The following is a 22,823-nucleotide window of genomic DNA, read 5'->3' as shown; positions in this document are numbered from 1 at the left end:
CGTGTTTAACTCCTTTGCCTTGCCTAGGAAAGGTTCTAGGGCTGGAGCTTCTAAGCCTTGATTTTAGTGGGGCAGAGAGGGAGGATCAGGCTAGAACAGGGGCAATGTTTTTTTTGTTTGTTTGTTTGTTTGTTTTTTTCCTGTAGCCAGGACAGGGCTGAGGGACGAATAAGTTCTATGAAAAAGGAAGAATCACCGTGAATCCATTATGTTCTTCTTAGCGGATTTGATGCTAAAGTTGCCTGCAGAGTTGAGACACGGGCGGTTTTTTTTTTTAACTTTGTTAGGATTTAGAGAATTGGTCGAAAAATAGCAAGCAGCTTCATTTGCTGCCTGCTGCTTCCCTACCCAAGATTTAAATATTACTTAAAGATAATCTTTTGATGTTTTCATTACTTCTGCAAATACTTTATTTAAAACTGGTTAGTGAGGAATCTCAGAAAACTAGATCAGAGAAAGATTTGAGCACTGAACTATTTTCTGGGTTGCAGGCCTGTCCACTAGCTGTCTGTTAAATAGGAAATGTACAATTTTACATGCCATTCAGACTTTTTTGTTTGGGATAAATCATTCCTTTAATTTTATCATGCCCGAGATTCCCCTTCACCCTAGACATTTTCAGCAGCAACATGTTTAATGTAATTCTTTATGTTGACCAGCATAAAATGATACAACTTTATGGTAAAGTTTGGTGATAAGGTCCCACCCCTGTGTCTGCGGTGTACATAGAATTTTGGAGTAGACACTTAGCTTGAAACATCTCCATGCACCTAATAAGATGACACTTGTCTGTTTTTAATTATTTACTATTTTTCTTTGTGGTAGACGTTAAGGATGGCTCGCCTTAAATCTTTGAATGGGCCATTTCTCTTGAGAAGGAGTCTTCCTCTCAATTTTTAAAGTTTTGACAACATGATTTGGTTTCTGTATAGTCTATCTAGAGATATGAAAATATGCTTTCAGTTTGACAAAAAAAAAGGAAGAAGGGAAGGAAGAGAGAGAGAGAGAGAGAGAGAGAGACACCACTTTTCAACGTGGGGTTTCTGAGTGCCTGTCCTAAGACTGGAGCAATGACTTTAGCCTTGCTGGATGTATATGTACCTATGTGCACATCACAGATATGGTAGGAACCAAGCTTGGGCTGCTGTATGTGCTGCTAATGTCTGGTGAAAACAGCTTTGGAAATCCTTGGAGAAAGTGTATTCTGAAAGTCACTTTTTATGTAAGAAAAATCTTAGACCTAACATTTCTGTCTCTGTTACTTCACTGCCCACTCTGAGCTCTATGAGGTCCCTCCACAGTTTGGAATGTAAACTGTTAGAAATTGTGCTGCCCTTCTGCGATGTTTTCTTCGTGTCCTATTGGACACTGTGAGAGGAACTGCTTCTGTCTGCTGACCAGGGCACCTTTAGTGTGGAATGGTAGTCCTTTTTGCAAATTTTCTGAAATTATACTTGAATTTGTCTACAGGCTCTAAATTTGATAGACACTAAAATTTACTGCCTTTATGAAGAATAGTAGATTTATTTCAATCGACATCTCCGGTCACCATCTTGGAGGCTCCATTTTATTTAGAAACAGTGAGGATCCTATTAGAGGTCTCTCAAGCTGGAAGTGAGATGACATTTACTGCAATAAACACTGTTTGCAGTACTTAATAGTAAGCGTGTATATGGTGTCTTTGTGTACGGTGGACTTTTAAATATGCTCTTAAAGCTCAGTTCTCTATGGCAATATAGATTCTTTGGAAATAAACTAATTTAGAGATTCAAAATATCACAACTTGGAATATGAAATTTTGGAGTGAGAAGGTTTTGACTGAGCATTAATAATGATTTTGTGAGGTCCAGCTGACAGAGTTTCCACAGGTATTCTAAGATGTTGTCGGTTTTATCTGTATAACCTCTAACCATGTAGATATCACGTAATCTACGTGATAGGCTGGCTGAAAGTCAAGACTTCTACAAATGTGCATCCTGAATTTAAGAGATGTTCAAATTATATTTCTAGTTAGAAATATTCCCTAATTGAAACTTTTCTCTTTTAACGTAGGATAAATATAAAATAGATCGTATTTCCACCATTCTACCTCTTTTGTTGAATTTTCCTCATAAAGCAAACACAGATAACCACAAAAATACTTATAGCTGAGTCATTTATTATCATTTTGGGGTCTGTTGCACTCTTTCCACGCCAGGAGAATGGACATAACGCTCTCAGAGCTCAGTCCTTGGGGGTGCATGCCCGTTTTTCTTGAGTTCTTCCTGAAAATCGTTCTCATAGCAATGAGGGAAATCATTATGTTTATTGGTTGCTCTGTAAAACAGCAATTTATCCCACCGGTTTTGATGAGCAGGGAGAGAGACATGCTTTTCGCTGGCTGCAAGAGACAATTCTGTTGCTGTTCTCCTTCTTAAGGAGAGGGAGCTTGATAGGATTTTTGGCGAGACTTAGATAATTCATAAAAAGGTGGGAACTGAACGGTCTCGTAGGTTTGAGCCGGTGGCAGTGGTGTGTGTTCCTTCCAAGTCTCCCGAGTTGTCTTCTGAGAGGAAACTTAGGCTGACCCAGATCCTTGTTTACAATGTGGCCAGCCATAGACGCCCATCAACGACTACACCGGTTTTTGCTTTGTCTTCTCCATCTCCCCTAGCATATTTCTGCTGCTTGTTGATGTTGTGTTTTTCAAGGCATGTGTATAGATGCAAGTGCCCAGCTGTATCTGACAGTCGGCTTTTGTCGAAGGTCCTCAGGGGGAAGAAAAAAAAAAGGCTAATATCTCTTTAAAAAACATATGAAGGCTGAGAGAGAGAGTTTAGACAGGCAAGAGCCCTGTGGTGTTGACAGCTTTATATTCCTGCTGGGTGACATTCACTTACTAGAACTGGCGTTCCCTCTCAGCTAGTAATTCACTCCATAAGGATGGGGGGAAAGGATGATGAATGGTGGGGACATTTATATTTGCGCAATTGTTGATTAAAACTTATAGGTCTATTTGAAGACTCAGAAAAGAAGGAGAGGATTAAAGACGAATTAACGGAGGACCAGATGACCCCGAAAACAGTTCTGCTGTGGGGAACCTACAACCCAAAAATGAAAGTGGGACCCAGGGAAGGTTGCAGAGGAGGCCAGGCCTCTGGCCTTTTCCAGGCCGGTGCCCAGCTCATTGTTAGCAGGAACATTTTCACTTTTTGGGGTTTGGCTTCAAGAAGAACTTCCAGACAGCTTTATTTAAGCTGAATGAACAGCACTTGGCTATACCAGATGGTGTATTTGCTGATGGGAGGCATTAAACACCAGAAATCTTTTTGGTATTTTTCTTTTTCCTATGATTTTTTTTAATGTTTTTTTTTAAAAAGGGGGTCTTAAGTGTCCTAGATTTTTTGGGGGGGATGGGTGGGATTTAAACATTGGGAATTTCTTATTGAAATATCTGCTCCTTCTGGGAAAAAATTTATTTTTGAAGAACATTTTACTTAAAAAAAATAACTGGATTTTATTGGAAGACTGCCGGCTGGGGTCACCTGATACAGCAAACCTGCCTGACGTGGATGCTGGCCTCTCTTCCAGGCCTGCTCAAGCACATAGCCGCCTTGTTGCAAGGCGAGGGGAATGCGTTGTTATACAGTGCACACTTGATGCATTGGAGCAGGCACAGAGATTGCTAGGCAGGACCTCATTGGGAGCCGGGCATCATCTCCCAAGGCAACATTTGGCTCAACCGTCTACACGGGCAGCCTTGCCTTTGCAACGGAGAGTCCAGGACACGTGCACCAGGTCAGGTGTAGACTCGCCATCAGCTGGAGAGGAGCAGTCATCTTGCTCTCTTGAGAGACGGGCCGATGGGAAAGAGCAGAGATATTTATATAATATTGAGATGTATAAGATACTTAGAAATAGAAATTGTCAACACCGGGACACGGGGGGGGGGGAGAGAAAGAGAGAGAGAGAGAGAGAGAGAGAGCTCTGTTTCCAAGGACGAATGCCATAAGGTACCCTGGCAGTTGGAGCATATGTTCAGAGGGAGGACTCCGAGCCTCAAGAAAGGCTTCCCTTGCCTAGCCTAGCTACCCCGCTATTACTATTTTAAAGGTTTAAGGTCTTTCAAGAAGAGCGTGAACTTAGGCTCCGGGGTCACCTCGCCGTCTAACGTGGCCTCTGTAGTTCTGCTGAGGTAGAGAAATAGCTCTTCCCTAAAGTGCTTTTAGCCCTTGGCCTGTTATTAAAATAAAGACATACTTGGTTAAAAAAAATATATCTATGCAATAGAACATACACATTAAAGAGAACATAGGGTATCCGCCCCTCAGCGTCCTGAGTGTAATTTGGTGTTTCAAGTAATTTTCAAAGTTTCATGTTCCATCAGCAGAAACCCCCTGACCATTATATAGTGAAGATCTGTTGCAGTGGCGTGCTCTGTGCGCATGTGTGTGCATGCGTGTGTGTGTGTGTGTGTATGTGCGTGTGTGTGCACGCATGTGTGTGTGTCAGTGTGTGTGCACGCACGTGCGTGTGTGCGTGCGTGTGTGTGGGGTTAGTGTGTGCATGCGCGTGTGTGTCTGTGTGTGTGGTGTTCAAACTGCAGAGATGTCCCCTAAGCCTCTGTCTTAGATGACACTGGTGCAGAAAATAAGCCATACCGTCATTTCCTGGAAGTTGTGGCCAGCAGGGTTAGTCTGTGCATCTTAGAAATCCTTCCTTCCTGTACTGACTTCTTTTTCTTTTTTTTTTTTTTAATTCCTCTTTCTCCATGGGAAGAGCAAATAGATTAATGATCGTCGATAAGATCGCTGAGATGATGAATTTGGGTAATCTTAAGGACAAGTCAATCAGTTATTTCAGGCAAAGACTATGGTGATTTTTTTTGGGGGGGGGGTACTGCTGTCAGGACAGCCCTGTGACTTGATCAAGGCTTTCCTTTGGTGATTTGAAACACTGTTACTATTGCTGCTGCTGCTGCTGCTGCTTCCGCTTCCTCCCACCTCTCTTTCTTCTGCAAAATAAGAAATCAGTGAGCAGTTTATGCGAATATTTAAGAAGCGTGCTACACCAACAGAGTTAGATACGCTTCGTGCTGTATCATTTTCTCTGGAGACAGCTATCATTTCAGAGTTGTGTTTTGGTTTCTGTGGAGATAAAGTTGATATAGGTTCTTAGCATGAGAACGAATGAGTCCACATTTGGTATATAAGTCCACAGCTTGTTTCGCTTCGGGATGCTCCGTGGCAGGAAGCCTGCCTATCACTAAGATAGTTGCATATTTTTATTTAATAAGTAGGCTGAAAAATAATGCTGGAAGAAGTGTGCAATAGCATAGTAACTTTTACTATGTTCTTCACGCTGACGCTGAGGTACAATGGCATTTTGGAACATATTTAAAGACAGAGCACTTGACAAAAGCTGTATGTGTAACAGTTTGTCAGGGAGAAATGACAAGTGGTAAGTGACAAATGAAATGTTGGCATCATCAGGCTTTATTTTGATAAAAATGTCTCAATTTGCAGTGATATAATCCTGCTTCATATTATTTCGTGAGTGGTAAGAGATGCATCAGGAGAATTTAGATTTTGTGAACGGGAAATTAGCAGCCCAAACTCTCAGCTCAGAAACTTTGGCAGCGTGTCCTACCCCCTGCTCCCCGAGAACAGGAACAGCAGTGAAATGTTGGACCGAACCCATACATTTTAACTCATTATTTTTTTTTTGAAAAAAAAAAGAGGGGGGGTAACTGAAAATGGTTTCAAGTAGGAGACCTTTATGCTGAGCTGAAAAAAAAAATGGAGAAGAGTTTGCCTTTTCGTTTCCTTATTTTCTTTATGGCAGTTTGAAAAGGAGTGATTTCCCTCTTGTCTCTGATTGCCTGCATCTTTCCTCACGCCCAGGCCTCAGGGCTCTTCAGCCTTAATTTAGCGAGCCAGCAAGGTGAGCTGTGGATTTCTCTTATTTCGCGGAAGAGGAGAGGTTTCAAAAGTGTCTGAGTCTTAGAAGCAGATCTTTAAACACAAAGGATCCCTCATCCCACCGCTCGCTCGTGGATGGAGCTGGTGGTGTCTCCAAAGACAGAGTAAATGCCTGAGAGCAGCTGAGGTGTGAGTTAGAACCACAGTCAAGTCAGCCGGGGACTTCCAGAGTTTTGTTTTGTTTTTTGAAGGCACAGGTGGAGCTGCTATGTAGCCCTGTTCACCATTTTCCGAGGAAACCTTCCTCCTTTTAATCCTGTCCAGCAACCCAGTGTGTGGTTTTTTTCCCCTTTATGTGGAGCCCCCATGAGCCTGACCTACCATGGCGTGTCTGTAAAAACCTTCTGTGACATTGGCCATGGTGGCTTCTGCCTGTAACACCAGCCCTCGAGAGGCTGAAGCCAGAGAATTCTGAGTTCCAGAGTAGCCTGGACCAAATGTTGAGTCTGGGCCACACAGCAAGACTGTGGATCTCAACAGTGCTCGGACACAACAGAATATTCCCTGGTGAAGTTTTCAAAATCATGGAACCTAATCCAATATTATATATTATTTTTCACTCAACAGAATTGTTTTATTGATTAATTGCAAATGATTAAAAACTGATAGGTATAATTAGATGCCACCAAAGTCGTCAATAGTTGTCATCTATTTTGTCCCTGGCTGATATTGGTGAAGCTTTACGTAATTGCAGATTAACAAAAGCATGATAAAAAAAGCTGTAAATACATAAGTATATTTTAGACGTGGCGGTCACGGTCACTGAATTTATGGCGTGTATTTTAAAATGAATATCTAGACCTCTAAAGCCAAAACCAGAAAGTCCCGGAAGGAGGCCGAAGTGTGGCGATGATAGATGGGTATGAAGAGCCTGTGATGAAATCCAGCAGGTTTTGCTCACCTAAAATAATGATAACAGTGAGGAGGCAGATCTAGTGGGCGTTACAATTACAGCTGGGGCGATGCATAGAAAACGCAAAAATCAGCAAAGCCGCCGCAAATCTAACCAAAAAGTGTAAGTTCATGAAGGTGTCGACAATTTAACCCTTGACATACAGCTATCAGTAAGTCATGTCAGCGTAGGGCAGACCTATCCGTTAGCTGTTGCTCCTCTGAGGAAACGCACCTTTCAATTTCACTTGTTTCTGATACTGTTAGTTACCGTATAAGGCAAAATGACTTCTCTTAGCCCCTTGCCTGTTATCACAACAGAGTTCTGCCCTTGCGCAGCTGGGTATTAAGCTGTGGTATTAACATGAAAAGAAAGATTTTTTTTTTTTTAAAAAAAACTAGAGGCAGAAGCTAGCACCACCAGCGGCCGTTTATCAAAGCAAACACATTTTCCAGCCGTGTTTGATGCCCACTCGTGGGTTCACGGCTCCACGGGGCTCAGCGCCTGCCTTTGTTTGCATGAAACCTTGTACAGATAGGGGCGAGAGTGGATTCCAGATAAGAGAGTGTTTTCTAAACCCCCCCCCCCCCCAAGTCGGGCAGGCAGTTTGCGGGCATTCTTGGGGATAGCTGGGGCTCCAGCACAGTCCTGGAGCTTTATCCCTCTCTTCCTTCCTTCAGAAGGTCCCTGCTTGGCTCTGGCACAGTACTGGAAGACAAGCATATCAGTCCTGCCCCAACTAATAGTTTGATTCTACGTAAGAAAATCTCTTCTTTGCAGAGAGAGCCGCACGGCTCTGGAGAAATGACCAAAGGCTTACAGTAAAAAAGAAGCCATATTTTGATATTTTTCTGATTATGTCAGCATGAAAATTAAGCATTTCACTGCTTTAGTATTTACACGTACAAAGAAAGCCAAAATTGATATTGCTGATAGCTTATTAGAAAAATGCATTCATATAAAACTCTTAAAATTGCTGTGTTTTGAAACATTATTTGTTTTTTTGGTTAATAGGAAGAAACTTTCTTTTGTCATAATCTGAAGACAGTAACAGAGGCACATGATAAATGTCTCTTTAAGTGTTGTAGTAAAAGAAAATGGCCTGTCTTCTGAGGCAGTAGAGACTTTATGTTGCCCTGGACCCATTTCCAAGCAGTGATCGGAAACAGATTACAATAACAATTATACAGTCAGAAGATGCAATATCCATTTCTACTTTAATTGAGTGAAGGAATAATAAAAACATCATTAAGAAAAATGAGCTGGACCTGTCGCAGAGTGTACAAAGTCTTAGGCTGGTCGGCGAGGCAGGGTCGACCACAGTGCTTCTCGGCTTCTGTGGGGTTTATGAGCCGGGGTCTGCCTTCCCTGGGACGTCCACAGAAAAGCCCGTGGGAGTGCGCCCAGCCACCACAAGCCTGCACTTGGCCTAAGGATATGGCGTTTTCTTGCCTTCTACCTGAGGTGCAAGGGACCCTCTTTTAACCTTTGGAGCTGGATGTCCACAGAGATGACAACTTGTCCTATGTTAGCAAGAGCTAGGGAAGTTCCCCCGAGCTCCTCCTCCCAAAGTTCCCCAGAGTCGAAGCTGAGAAGGTTGAGGCCCACCTACAGCTGTCTTTCTTCTCCCTAGACATGGGGGAGCCTGCACCTCGTCTTCACCCTACCTGCTGTCCCTCAGGTGGCGTGGACTGTCACTTGAACACAGAGCATCCGCCTTCCATTCTCTGTCCTCATTTCTTTCCAAGCAGCTAAGTTTTCTCTCTGGGTTGGGTTTGCTCCTGGGACACCTAACAGTTCTGCAAACCTGGCGATGACAGTGTGGGTAGGGTCGGCAGCCTCTCGTGGCCGAGCCCAGAACGCAAACTCTGAAGCCCCTAGCACAGTTACAGCCCAAGCTTGCGCTCAGGAGACACACTTAGGACGAACTATTTTTTTTTTTTTTTGACGCGTTGTTGAACATTTTCTTGAGGTCATTACTTGATCAGAGCTTTCTGGGAGCTGCAACATGAAGGATTAAGATTGGTGGTACAGCCTGGGGTGGAGGGTCCAGAAGCCCTGGTCCATCCCGGGGAGCACCCCCTTCAGGGGGGAATTTATATCAAACAGTCTATAAAAGCTTACAGTCGAATGCACCGTAGACTGTTTAGTTAATAGCATCTTCATTAAAGTAGTTGGTGTCAGCGAAGGGTTTTCCGTTTTACACTCACAGAACCTAGCAGTTCTGAGCTTTAAGTGGCTAGGAGTGGTTTTTTTTCTCTCTCTCTCTCTTTTCTGGGCTTTACAGTTCGAGCCTAAATATTAATTCTGGGTGGAACTTGGCATAGCATCTTTTCGCCTCGGAGGGAATTTTTGCTGTACAATAAAAAGTGGCATTTCTTTCATACGAGTCACCTTCTCCAGGTCCCCCCTCTTCTCCAGAGCAAACACCAATGAAGTAGTCAAGGGTTTTAGGGGGTGTCTTTATTTATTTTTTATTTTTTTTAAAGGAACGACTCTTTTTAGGTTAACAAGTTTCCATCAGTTCACATGGTGAACTGTTGCTCTCGGTAATAACAGGAAAGATACATGGAGTTGATAATAGGATGGAAACATTGTTCTTCTCTCTTCCTCACCTGTCCATAAAATTAGGAACGTTCTGGACCCTGACTACCGGTTTAGAAGTTGAGAGTGTTACCTGCGATTCTAACGTTGATGGAGAGAAAAGAAATTTGAATCTCTGTCTGAAATGACTGAAGTCTCCAATCTTTGGGACTTCCACTAAATTCTCAAGATGGCCTTTTCTCTGTGTTAATGCTGTGCTAGGACCGGATTGTCAGGGAATGAAAGGACTTGGCTTCTCTTGATCTGACAGCTAGCAGGCTCCCAGAGTGTCAGTGACGGTGGGTGTGGCCCACGGCAGAGCAGCCCCTCTGGAGACAAAGGTGTGCTGAACAGGGGCGTGCAGGGCTGCCGGCCATACTGACGTCCCAAGGCACCTTCAGACAAGTTTCTGTCTCGTAGATTTGGCAGCAAGGTATCGGGAGACTCAGAGCCCCTTGCCGTAGGAACCCAAGGAGAAAAGATTGCTCTTGGGATAGGAAGTCGTTTCATTTTGAAGACCCAGGTAAAGTGAGTTTTCAAGGATAAATAAGGTGATTCTGATTTTTTTTTCCCTGCCCCTCTCAAACGAATGTCTATTAAATTTTCAGCAAGACTAACTCCATTTACAGGCTCAGTCTAGAGCAGGTTTGTGCCCTAAGCACATTTTTATGGTTAACTTACATTCTCCACCCCACACTGGAGCTTACCTTAGAAAGGCTGCCAGTGATCATTAGCTCCCAAGGGATTGGGGGAGAAAAAGAACCCCTGGGAGCGATGCACCTTTGGTGAGATCATTAGCATTGTGATTTTTGCCTCCACGGGAAACTGGAGTCAACCCGAATGTCAGGATGACGGTAAACTGTCTGACAGGAAAGAGTGGGATTCCAATTAGCACAGGGTCAGGTATCAATACCTCTCTCTTCTCACACTTCCAGCAGTTAGTGGGGAAACAAGCTGCACAGTAAACCCCTGGGCTCTCCAATAAAAAGATTTATAGCAAAATAATTCTCGGCCTCATAATGGGAACCGTTGTAGGTTTGTGTTTGATATTTGTAAGGCTGAAATACAGTCCATGTACCCAGACTAGGCATTTATTGTAAACAAGCTAACTGCCAAGAGCTTCTCTTCTGTCAAACATCATTATATTGAAGATTGATGTATATCTTGAAAGCAAGGTTGAGGGAGACGATTCTTCTTCACCAAGGAAGGCTTCTGAGATGCGGCTCTCTGCTTCGCTGATAGTAATGGCTCAAGAAGCCACCTTCCTCACGGCCAGCCTTGTGTGTAATAAACACAGATCTGTCTGTCTGTCCTTCTGTTAACAAAATAGAGAGGTGAACTTGCACCCCTGGGAGCTGCTATGTGCTGTATGCATTTCCACCCATCTTCTGGATCCGCATCCGACAGCCCTGAGTTTGAGCCAGAATGCTTGCTCCTGCCCCTGGCTCTGCTCTAAGCCACCCACAAACCTGCACCTCTGCTTGTGAGCTAACCCGGCACGGGATCCTCGTCTCCTCAATGCTGGGCCCGTCTGCTGGCTCCTTTATGTTATTCTTGTGACTTTAGAGCCATGGAAACTCTAGCCTTGAGTTACAGCACACTCAGATTCAGTACAAGGCTTCAGAAATGAGAGAACCTATAAATCTAGTAATCTAGGGGAGGCGAAATCTTTTTGAAGCTGAGATGTACGTACCTGGAATTCCCCCAGTTTAACATGCTACCAAAATGTTCCAGGGCTTTTTGCTTGGAAGAAGGCTGGATTTTGTATTTTATTTAGGGCAAGGGCATCTCACTTTTAATTTGGGAAACAAGTCATCTTAGGCTTTAGAGACATTTAGTTAAAAAATACGGAATTGCATTCTTCCTTTGGCTGGGCGGCAGCCTGTGACCGACCGTAGTAAGGATGCAAAGCGCATTTTCAAGCCGAATGTGAGGGTTCATGCTGTAACCCTGCTGCAGGAGAGGCAGAGCAGGAGAATCATGCAAGGTTTGTTTGGGGGGTGGGGGATGGGGCTAGCCTGGTCTACCTAGTGAGTACCAGGTTATCCAGGGCTGGGGAATGAAACCATGTCTCAGAAAAGCAAAGTGACGAGAATTTCAGTGGGTGCCACAGGCAGTTGGCTTACACAGTTTCTAGATTATAAAGAGCATGTCTTAGAATCCAAGAGGAGAAAAAAAAATATACCGGTCTTCTGTTTTTACTAAATAATTGCTGTACATCATACAGGTACATGTGTACTTAAAATATCGTGACTGGGAAGTATTCCACCAGACCCCGCTTCCCTGGCTTTGTTAGCTCCACTGCAGTCATAGAAATAATGCCCTCTGTATTGTAGGCAGGAGAGCTCATGGTCCCTCGAGAGACTGAAGGACACACACTTTGATTCTGACTTTGTGGCTCTGCTTTCCTCTTTTCCCTGGCCGTGTGGGCGCTTCCCAGATGCTGGTCCACGAGGGTCTGCTCTCTGGAGTCTGCACCCATTTATTTCATAGTGATGATTTAGTTTACACGTCTGTTAAATATCCATCAATGTTTTGCTATTTGAACCCTGGACATAGTAGGATTTTTTTTTTTATGAGGGAGAAACCTTTTTTTTTCTTAATATAAAAACTTTGCTTTTCGGTTTTTTATTCGATAAGAATCTTTCTGCGCTCGTGATTTCCTGTGAGGCTTTGCACCAGTGTTGATCTCAATTTTTAATAATTTTTTTTTTGAGTTACACTCTCCAAAGGAAACACGCGTGTGCCGTGAAATATTCCCACTAGAAATATAGTAGTCTTGTCTTCAGTGAGAGCCAGTACTCGATTCCTTTATTAATTCCTGGCTAGAAAACATCAGCACAGTTAACTACACTGGCAAATTAATCAAAGATTTTTTTTTTTTGAAAAAAAATGTTTGAATTAGATAAAATAATATTTAGGCCGAGCTCAAAACCCAAATTAACGAGGCAGATAGTATAAGGACAGTTTTTATTGTCTCCCTTCTCTTGACCTCGGGGACTCTCCCTAGCAAATGGCTTTTGCACACCCATGCTCTGGGAAGAAGCAGAGGTAAATGCCTGTCTTCATGAATGTGTCTGAAAACCTACCCTCTTAGAAACCTACCTGCTGGATAAAATTCCATTTTGACAGAAGACACGAATCCTGACGATATCGAAATATGCTATCATCCCTTTTAATACCCCGTGAATCTTTTGATGGGCACGTTTTCACAAGGAAGAAAAGAACGTTTAATTTTTTTTTTAGTTTTGAATTAAGTGTCTTGAAGCAATATGCCACGGGCTTGACCTCTTCTGTAATGTCCAAAGTTAAAGAAGACGCCACAGTCCTCCAGAGTGCAGGACCTGGTGGGATGGCTGACCCACGGCCTCTCCACGCCTGGTACATGGTACATGGTGTGTGCATCAGGCTGAGAGCCACACAGGATCAACCACAATGTGCTGTGTTCATATTCCAGCAACCTGTGCCCACTTGAGGACATGCGTGACCTTGTGGTCTGGCCTGCTTCCTCTGCCCAAGGGAAAGCCAACTCCTGAATCCATTTGTGTCCAGTCTTTTTTCCTAGAAAGCATTCCCCGGTCATCTGATGCTCGCTACAGGGCAGGAGGCCCACAGAGAGGCTGCCAGTCTGACAGCTGGGAAATCTGGGGCCAGGGGGTGAACACTTCACACTGCTTGTTAATAGAGGTGATTAATGTCTAGATGCAGTTAGCGTTTTGGTAAATTGAACCTGCTGTTTGTTTCGAGCACATCGTGGGTCAGGCTTGAGGCGGGGTGTGGCAGAGTGGAGATTTGGCTAAAGGGGGGCTTCTCCCTGAGCCGGCCGCAGGCCAGGTGTTGCTGCCCACCCGGGGATGGCCATGGTGGTCTGCGTTGGTGTAAGCCATTCCTTGTTATCTAGGTACGTTAGTTACCACAGTGTGCCTATGTGTGTTTGTGAAGTCTCCCTGTCAGACTGCCTTCTGACTTGATCCTGCCCCTGAGTTCATCTGTGAGGTTCAGTGTTAGTGAGACATTTACCCTTGATCCTGCCGACCTCCTTTAGGTGGAGTTGTGATGGCTAACCCTGAGGACCAGCCTGGAAGCAGAGGTAGGGGGATACCACAGTTGGCGCTCCGCCCTGCCATGGCGGGGCTCGCACTGAACCCTGGGGGGAGCCACACCCACCCACCCCTGGCTTACTTTTGCACCTAATTCCTAAGATTAGGGTCAGCTTCAAGGGTTGAGAAAGAATCTGATTTTCACCACAAATAATTCTGAGAGTCAATGATCGCCTGATAATCATTCTTAACCTTTTGTGCTCCCGAATGGCGAGGGTGGGAGATCCATTAAGAGGTTTTATTGTTGAAACTTTACTGCCGGGTTGTCCAACCATGAGTCACTGTGGAGAGGAAATCAGACTATTGTGTTTATGGCTTTCTTCTTCGCCTTGGGTTGTTTCTGCAGAGCTGACAGTAACCCTCCCTCTGGGGACCTTCTAGAATTTGCTGCTCTCCACCTTTGCTTAACGAAACCAACAGCCCAAGGAAAGGAAGAAATGCTGGGTCCTGGGGCACCATCAGGGAGCCCTAGGTTGAGTCCTGAACCCACTCCTCCTTTACCCCTACCACCGATGAAAATTTTATCGCTGTTTTTTGAACACTACCTGACATTTTTCTCCATTAGGCTTATTCGGAAGGAAATGTGATGCTCCGGTCACGTCATGCACACGGATGTCCCTGTCAGTCATAGAGTGTGTGTAGACAGTGGTCCCACAAGACCGCAACCTGCCGTGCTGAGGCAGCCATTTTCGGTTTGTGTGAGCATCTGCCGGAGGTTTACAGAAGGATGAGGGACGCTTTCTTACACTGGCTTGTTAGGGGAAGCATGAGAGTAGAGTGGAGGAGAGGAAGACACTATGGCCATTCATAGCAAACCTTGGAGTTTTTGAAACAAATGTTGAATGGACCGTAGGCCTAGCACAGGCTTGGCTTGCTAAGCGTTCTACCCCAGAGCTGTGTCCCCACTCCTAAAGTATCACAGCTTTTTATCGGTTAATCTCAGAAAATTTCCACATCATCCCCTGAGGGAGCAGGCAGCTGGGTTTGGAATGTGGCTGCCTTAACCTCAGAAAGTCGTACCTGAGAGAGAAGGAAAAGACACCACGCAGGGCCAGGGCAAGGTACTACGGGAGAGACACATTTGGTTAACTTTGAAATTTTGTCTGTGGGCCCAACCAGGAGGTGAAAGATAACTCTAGTTTTGTTTTCTGTTTTTGGTTGTGATTCTTGGCACTCAAATTTTGCTGTTTGTTTTAGGGTAGGAAGAAAAGGATAGGATGTTGTTTCGTTACTCCTGTTCGTTCTCTCTCTCTCTCTCTCTCTCTCTTTCTCTCTCTCACACACACATACAGAGAGAGAGAGAGAGAGAGAGAGAGAGAGAGAGGATTATACAAGTAAATCCTTTCAATTTTCTAGTAAATTGTAACAGGAAAAAGATGGCCCTTCCTCTCTCCCCAGCCTTGGAAAGCCCTATATTAAGTCCATGTTGGAAATTACTTCCATCTTTCTAGGCTTCCTCCAGGATTTATTTATTATAGAAGCTGTCGAGGTATTTGCTTCAGTTTATATAAAAGCACAGAGCGGCTCCGTCCGCAGCCTTTGTAATCTTCAGTTAGTCCTGGAACCTTCTCAGGTGATAGGACTGGACAGCCTGAAGGCCCCAGGACAAGGAGTGGTCATGTGACTGCCTTCTCTCCTGAAATGGGTGGGCCCTAGGATCCCTGAGGGGGTTGCAAAGCAGTGCTGCTACCACTTGGGACTCAGCTGTCACTCAGTGGGCAGTTCCAGGAATGTGGGTGGACTCTGAAGACAAAGGGACTGGGAGGGAGGGTGGAGTCTGTCCCTTGGCCTTGAGTCTTTTTCTGTCCTGGTTTGTAACCCTGAAGAACAGAGGTTCCTTTTGGAAACTGCTTCAGGCCTAGCGTGGTACCCACGAATGGGAGTCCTCAAAAAACTTACCAAACCAACAGCATAGGCCACTCAGGGGTGTAGCGAGTGGAAAGGGTCGTTGGCTAAAAGGGCATGGTGTCAGATTTTCTGTGGGTGACATTCGGAATAGTATCAAAGAATGTGGGATTTAGATGGGCTGGGTTGATCTAGTCTTCCTTGGTTGCTCTTTTACTGATCATTACAGACTCTTAATTGATTAGAGGAGGTCAATAATAACCCTTTCCTGGGATAAATCTGAGGACAAAGTAAAGGTCTCCTTGCTAGCTAGGCTATGTGGTAGGCTGATTCCATCCCTAATGTCGGTGTCAACGTCTCGCCACGAGGATCCTATGTTGTTGGCCTGACTTTCATCTCTCCTCGCTGAGGCTAAACACTCAGAGCTTTGGAGATTATGCTGTCTCCTCTCATTTTGCCCGGGGCCGGGGTGGTAGCACCCCTTGCAGATCGTGAATGGAAAAGGAGGTGGCGTAGCCTTGGTAAGGACATAGCATGTGTAGTGTGAGAAATCAAGTACCGTCCTCTCAGCACAGACGAGAGGCAGTCACACTAGGGAATCTGGGGAGATAAACGAGAGAAGGACTTTTGTTCCAAGGTCACCTAAGACCAAGAAGCCAAAGGAAAGAGCCTCACCTAAGGTGGGCGGGGCAAGAAATGGTCATAGCAATCACACACTTGCCTTCATATTGGTTTGTGGTGGTTTTGCCCTGTGTGAGAGAAGCCATTGTGTGTGTTGGTGTTTGGCTGACTGCTCGCAGCAGCCTTGAGCGACAGAGATATCACACAAGGTGCTTCTGTGATTGCTGACGGCCCCACTTAAAACCAGCTAAAGAAACAGATACCGTTGATTTTAACTGTATTTAATTCCACTTATTCAAATATTATTTCTACATGGAATCCATTTTCTAAAATATTTTACAACGCAATGACTTCTGTTGCTTTCTTGGCGTCAAGCCCTTGAGATCGACTGTATCTTATCCTTACAGCGTGTCTCGATTGAGGAAGAGCCACCCAGGGCTGTACTTTTCACGGTGGGGGCTGTGTTGAATGCGGTCGGTTTTTCTTGTTCGTATCATAAGCCCCATCTAGTGATCATCAGTTCAAATGGTCATTTAGCCATAGGCTCTGCTCAGTTACTGTTAGTGTCATTTTTATTGGAAGAAATACTTTTTAGTGTCGTGAGCATTGCTCAACTGGAAAGTATCAAAGAGATGGTTCTCCTCCCCTCTGTAAAATGGCATCAATACTCATATATTAAACAGAAGCATAGGTAGAGTGTTTGAGAATTGCATCTGAGATGGCCTAGATGTATTGCGTGTGCGCACACACACACACACACACACACACTCATTTCCACTTTAGCTAGGAGAATTTGAGTCTTGAGGAGCTCCAGATAAGTTAAAAACAGTCATTGACATTGTTGAAGAGTCACAGTGGCAGGATTTGACTCAAGGGCCCCCTGCCTTCCACCCCACCTCCCCGCCTGTCTACCCCCCACCACGCCAGGTGTTGGGGCAGAGGCTGTCACCATGGCCTGCTTGATGCACCCACCGTGAAAATGGCCGTCCCGGCATCATAACCAACGGCAACCGTCATAACCAACGGCCACCAGGGAAGCAGCTTTTTCCCTAGTGGAGAGAGCCATGTTTTGTGTCCGGATGAGAGAGGATGGCTTCTCTCCCACTTGCCTGAACTAGTCTTGAGTTTTTAGTGAATGGCTGGGGCCCAAGTGCCTGTCCTCGCATTAAACTACCTGCCTCCCTCCCGCAATTGTAAAAGGCTTAGCAAGGCTTACGATCAAAAGGTCCAAAGTTCTCCACTTGATCATCTGGAAATGGGTTTGTGCTACAATAAAAGCCAAATAATGCCCTAAGCTCAGACGCAGGGCCAGGGCCACAGGGCTCCTTGTGTTTTCTCTTTCTCTGTGGCCATTTATAACCTGTAACTCCGTTGAGTTTTATGCTCTTGGCTTTTTATTGAACTTATTTTATTTATTCTTCCCACTGTGAAATTTATTTTTGAAGTATTTTGAAAATACCCTACCTGCCTTTGTTTTTTTTTTTTTAAGTCTTCCTTTGTTTGGAAGCAGTAGTAGGGCCAGCTGAGTGATTACTTCTCTTTGGGGTCCTCATTTCTATCCATGCTTTTATGGCTTCCCTCAGGGGTGACCTGTTTTCAATGGCTCCTTAGCCCATGCCTTAATTTTCATTTCAATTATAGTATTTTGCTGTTACTCACTTCTTTGGCCATTGTCATTAGTCACTGCATCCGTTTCTTGTGCCCTTTTTTAGTGATAGCTGAACTTTATTGTAAAACTGTAATTGTTAAATCGATCAAGTACTAGCAAAAAGGTTCATTTTTATAGCGCTGAAATGCAGCCTATTATGATATGTGTGTGTGTATGTGTGTGTGTGTGTGTGTGGCTTGCTCTGTGTGTATGTGTGTGTGTGTGTGTGGCTTGCCCTGTGTGTGTGTGTGTGTGTGTGTGTGTGTGTGTGGCTTGCCCTGTGTGTGTGTGTGTGTGTGTGTGTGGCTTGCCCTGTGTGTATGTGTGTGTGGCTTGCCCTGTGTGTATGTGTGTGTGTATATATGTGTAGGTTTGAAGCTGATGTTGGGTGTCTTCCTCTATCATTTTCTGCCTGTTTTATTTATTTATTTTTTGAGGCAGGGTATCCCGCTGATCCTGCAGTTTGCCATATTGACCAAGCTGGCAGGCTAGCGAGCCTGGGGAACCCACTGTTTCACGGCCCCCAGTGCAGCCTTTCCAGACACGCGTGCCACTGTCTCCAGCTTTTATCCTGCGCTGGGCATCTGGGCTCTGCCTCATTCTTACAGCAAGCCCTTTCTCCACGGAGCCATTTTATTTTTCGCCGTAGGTGATACCCAGAAGGAGACGGCCTAGAAGGGATCTCTGCTGTTGGGCTACTTAGCAGTTCCTCTCTGCCGTCATTGAACTAAAATGCTTAGGAAACAGTTCCCCTATTGACAGCTATAAAGCAGAAGTCTCTTACATATTATAGATCCCCGGGATTTTATGTAATATTTTGTACATATAAACGGGATATACTGCTACTTTGAAATTAATAGGATCTTTTCAGCCAGTCTTGGGCTTACTGTAGCCGTGGGTGAACGCTGGCTTCTGGAGAAGTCTGACTGGTTGAAAGGCCTTATCTGTAACACTCGGATGTTGACAGTAGGAACCTCACATGGATTTTCAGCACTGAAACTTAAGTACACACAGGTCTTAGTGGGGAAGCCGCTCATGGCCCCGCTGGCTACGTGGCTGTGTGTGTGCATATGCTTAAATCACCAGCAGGAGAAATGAGCCTGCTTCCTTTGACAAAGATCATAGGCCAGCATGCAAGAGTTAAAAGGTCTAAATGGGGCTCTCCGTGCTGGGAAGGGCTCTCCTGGATGGGCTGTGTAAAATGCCATTGTGCCTGCTTAGGAAGGTTTTACAATGCCTCCAACTGCAGTGTGGGCAGAAGCCATAGGTGACTCTTTCTTATCTATCTCTGTGGAGCGATGGGTTAGGTACCTGGCACATAGTAGGTGCGATGAATACATACTGTCCGGATGAACGATGGAAGGATGATGTGGACCATATCTAGTCTGTACCATCTATTATGTATGTGCAGACATGTTTGGGAATAACCTCCCATAAATACATTAATAAAATCGTAAATACTCCAGGAACCAGGGCTGGTAACCGAGGAAAACAGCCCTTGATGAATCATGTTCTTTCCCGAAAACTTGGGCTCCCTCCCTCCCTGCTCCCTTGATTTTCCACGAAGCTCTACGAAGCCCTGTGCATTCGCTGTGGGGAATCATGCCCTGCGAATCAAGAGCTGTCCTGAGTGTGGTGTGGCGAGACACGTTTGACCGCTGTGCGGGCTTAATAATAATTACCCTGAACTTCAACGATAGCGATTCTTAATGTGTATGATTATTGTTAATAATGATAGTTAATAATTGTACCCAATACTTATTATCTTTAATAATAATAATTAGCACATGGGAACCAGTCGTACCATTGTGTTTATCTTTAGAACAAAAACCTAGATCTATGGGCCGGGAGTCTGCAGTGTCTGCTTCTCCTCTCGGCTTTGCCAGGTCACAGTGAAGTAGGAGGCACCTGGGGTCAGAGCAGGGAAGGCTTTCTAGAAGCCTTCTATGCGTTCTGAACATGGGGCCCATTCCCAGTCATTTTACAGAGGTCTTGTTCTCATGGGGTGCCTGTCCCCAGACCACCACAGCCTCTCAGGCCTCCCTCTGCCTGCTCATGTAGCCTTCAGAACTTTTGTGTTTTGTTGCACGGAGACCCAGAGCAGACCCTCATCCCACCATGTCCTGATTTGTGTGAATTACACCGGGCAGAGTCCATGTTTATTACTTGTACATTGGCGAATCTTTGATCTTCTTCTGTTTCGGCTATGTTTAGATTTACATGCCTGCGTGATTTTTTTTTCCCCCTTAAAAAACAAGGTCTAAAAAGCGGTTGGTGAATTAAACATTTTTTAAGGTTTTCACACTTTGATACGAAGCAGAGAAATATTTCAGTGACAACAGATTTCAACAGATTTTCCAATAGTCGACTTTGCTTTATTCTCTGGGATAGTTTATGCTTTCTTCTTTGCAAACACTGAGAAGTACTCTTTCCAGGGGTGGCTTGTGTCCGTGTATAAAATAATTCCAAGGAGGTAAAGTTTGCATTTGGCTGTGTGTTTTATATTAGTTAAACATTAGCTGAGATGTTCACGAGCTGTGTGTGTGTGTGTGTGTGTGTGTGTGTGTGTGTTTTTCAGGCTCACTTGGTGGGTTGTTTACTGAGATTAAAAAAGAGAAAGCCTAGAAGAGGACTTCTTTTGAATTCTTGTTGACCTTCCTGTATATAGTCACGGGCCTCTCAGGCCTGGAGATCTAACGTGCCTCCTATTGGGTACTATAGGCAGCTTTAAAATAAAATTCCAGACAAAAGCAGGGCAGACCTGAAAATACAAGTGTTTGTAGTGAAAATAACAGTAAATATTAAAGGTGCTACGGTCCCCTCGCCCTGGGCCGTGTGCTCAGATACCCTCAGTTGGTGTAGACTGCCGTTTAATCACTAGAACCTGAGATACTCTGCCCTGGCACCCAGCAATGCTGCTGCAATGGCTCAGTCATAGAGACGACCTCTCCCCTCACCTGCAGGCTTACAGGGCACCTGAAACAATCAGGCCTGTCCACCCCACACTGTTCGGGCGCGTCCTAGCTGACATAGCTTTTAGAACTGTCTTGCCCTGATCCTCCCGGTGACCCAGACTGCCTTGTAACGTCCCTGTTTTGCTGTTGGTTTGTGTCCCTCCCAGGTTTGATGATTCCTGTCTTCTGTGTGGTAGAGCAGCTGGACGGCTCTCTGGAATATGACAACAGAGAAGAGCACGCCGAGTTCGTCCTGGTGCGAAAAGACGTGCTTTTTAGCCAGCTGGTGGAGACCGCGCTCCTGGCCCTGGGCTATTCCCACAGCTCTGCAGCTCAGGCCCAAGGTATTCATTCAGCTTTCTTTCCTCCCTAGCCTCTCCTGTGCTCTGAGGAAGAATAGCTTCCTCAGAACAAGGCCTACAAAATGGCCAGCTGTCAGATGCCACATCTGACAGCAGGCAGCAGAAATCCTGCAGAATCTTGTTGTCTTGTTCTGCCAAGTATTTGGCCAGCGCCTCGAAAGCCGCCCTAATCGACTTGTGTTTCAAAGCAATCCTCGTGGTGTTTTTTGCATTCATAATTTCTGATGATTTTCGCTAAGTCAGCAAGTTGGGGTTCTCAGGGCCAGTGCTGAGAGATCTTTGACGGCTGACTTATCCGAACTCTAATATATGATTTATAAGCATATGAAATGTATTTATTTGCAGCCTCAGGCCCACGGTTTCTGCAGTTTGCCGTCAGGTTTTAATTAAACAGAAAAGCAGGCGCATCTTGTTCTTTTGTGCCCTTTGAAAACTGTCCTACAGTTTTGATGTGGAACATTCGTTAAAAAAAAAGTCACTTTCTCTGTAATCACCCCTTTTACCTATTTAATTAACGACTAAAGCTGCATAATTGTGTTGGTCATACCGGGGATCTTATGTGAGTTTCTCTTTTTTTCTTCTTTTCAAAGCTTAGTCCATTGTTCTCCCTCGCCGAAGCCTCAGCAAAATAACAAATAATTACAGTATTCCTCAAACTTTGAATAATGGGGAACAACCTGAACCAGTAGAATTCTTACCCTTGTTTTTCAGATGAAGTGACTGAATAGTTTATGATAATGTTTATAGATAAAGGTGAGACATTTATAACACCCTGGTCTCACTTTCTATGCTAATTTCCTATCTTATGGTGTTTACTTAACCTTCCTGTAGGTCCCAAGAATACTTGCTGTATCTTGAATCTGACTTCACTTCTTAAGAGAGATCAATTGACTTCAATGGTTCTGATAAGGGGGCTGGGGGGGGGGAGGGAAATCAAGTGTTTATGGAGTTAAAGATGCAGAAGTTGGGAACACAGGACCCAGACTTGCAAGCTCATTCTATAGGCACATTAGTGTTTTTTTTTTTTTAAGTAGACTTTGTTTAAATTACAGTTTAAATCTCTCAGGGCAGTCAAGAATATCCTCCCCATGCCCTGGGCATATCCTGTACTTAGCCAGGCTTGGCACAGGGCTGGCAGCAACTGTGGAGTCCCCTGCCCTTAAAGCAGCGTGATGCAGGGTGCCCGTCTTCTTTCCTGGAAAACTTCCTTTCTTGTGTGTGGGGTTCAGGATTTGGCCACCACTGCTTTTTATTTCGCGGGATGTGCCCGAATGAAATAAAAACCTTCTCCCTGTGGCCCGTAAACTTTCGTGCCACTGTGGGGGGATATTTTTCTTTGAGTGTAAAGGTCATTGTATCCCACCGCTTGCATCCTGGCATGCCAGCTTCCTGTCTGACAGGGCTATCTGTCTCAGTTAGTGTAGCTGCTTGGTGCATCGGGAGCTCACATGTGGAACACGGAGCACTAAGTGGCCAAGATTTGATTCTTGGCACATGCCTAGGGAAAGGACTCTCAGGAGAGGTACCCCAGGGAGCCCCACTGACTTCCAGCTATGTGGGCTGAGTTTTGCTCACCAAGGTGAGCTGTGAAAGCCGTGACTATTGTCTGCCGCAGAGCACTGAACAAGGGGGCGAGCCAAAAAGAATTATTTGCTTGCTAAAGTGTTTGAAAACTAAGGTTAAAAAACACACTACTTGTTGTGTTTTTTTTTTTTATGTTGAATCCACCATCAAAAATGCTGTCTAGATCAATACTTTATGTTGGAGGGAAAGGTTTATTATTATACACCCCACAGACTTAAAAAAATCAGAGTGGGTTTATTTTTTCTTAAGCTGGTGACCTGAATAGATGGAAAAA

The 22,823-nt window shown here is 44.7% G+C and overlaps 1 protein-coding gene across 8 annotated transcripts in view; it reads left to right on the top strand.

Annotated features, from left to right (window-relative positions):
• The window catches only part of Satb2 (SATB homeobox 2), a 174,159-nt gene that overhangs the window by 9,337 nt on the left and 141,999 nt on the right, over nt 1-22,823 (top strand). For all 8 annotated transcript variants that reach the window (XM_041668062.1, XM_041668058.1, XM_041668053.1 and 5 more), the window contains one exon: nt 20,771-20,947. In XM_041668062.1, the coding sequence (XP_041523996.1) occupies nt 20,776-20,947 (172 nt within the window). In that variant the 5' untranslated portion in view covers nt 20,771-20,775. The remainder of the gene's footprint in view (nt 1-20,770; nt 20,948-22,823) is intronic.

This window comes from Microtus oregoni, unplaced genomic scaffold (assembly GCF_018167655.1).
Source record: "Microtus oregoni isolate MIOR12 unplaced genomic scaffold, Mior012 000018F_ref0000195, whole genome shotgun sequence".
NCBI lineage: Eukaryota > Metazoa > Chordata > Mammalia > Rodentia > Cricetidae > Microtus > Microtus oregoni.
Note: the sequence above shows the minus strand (reverse complement) of the source record. Positions and strands in the feature narration are given on the sequence as shown.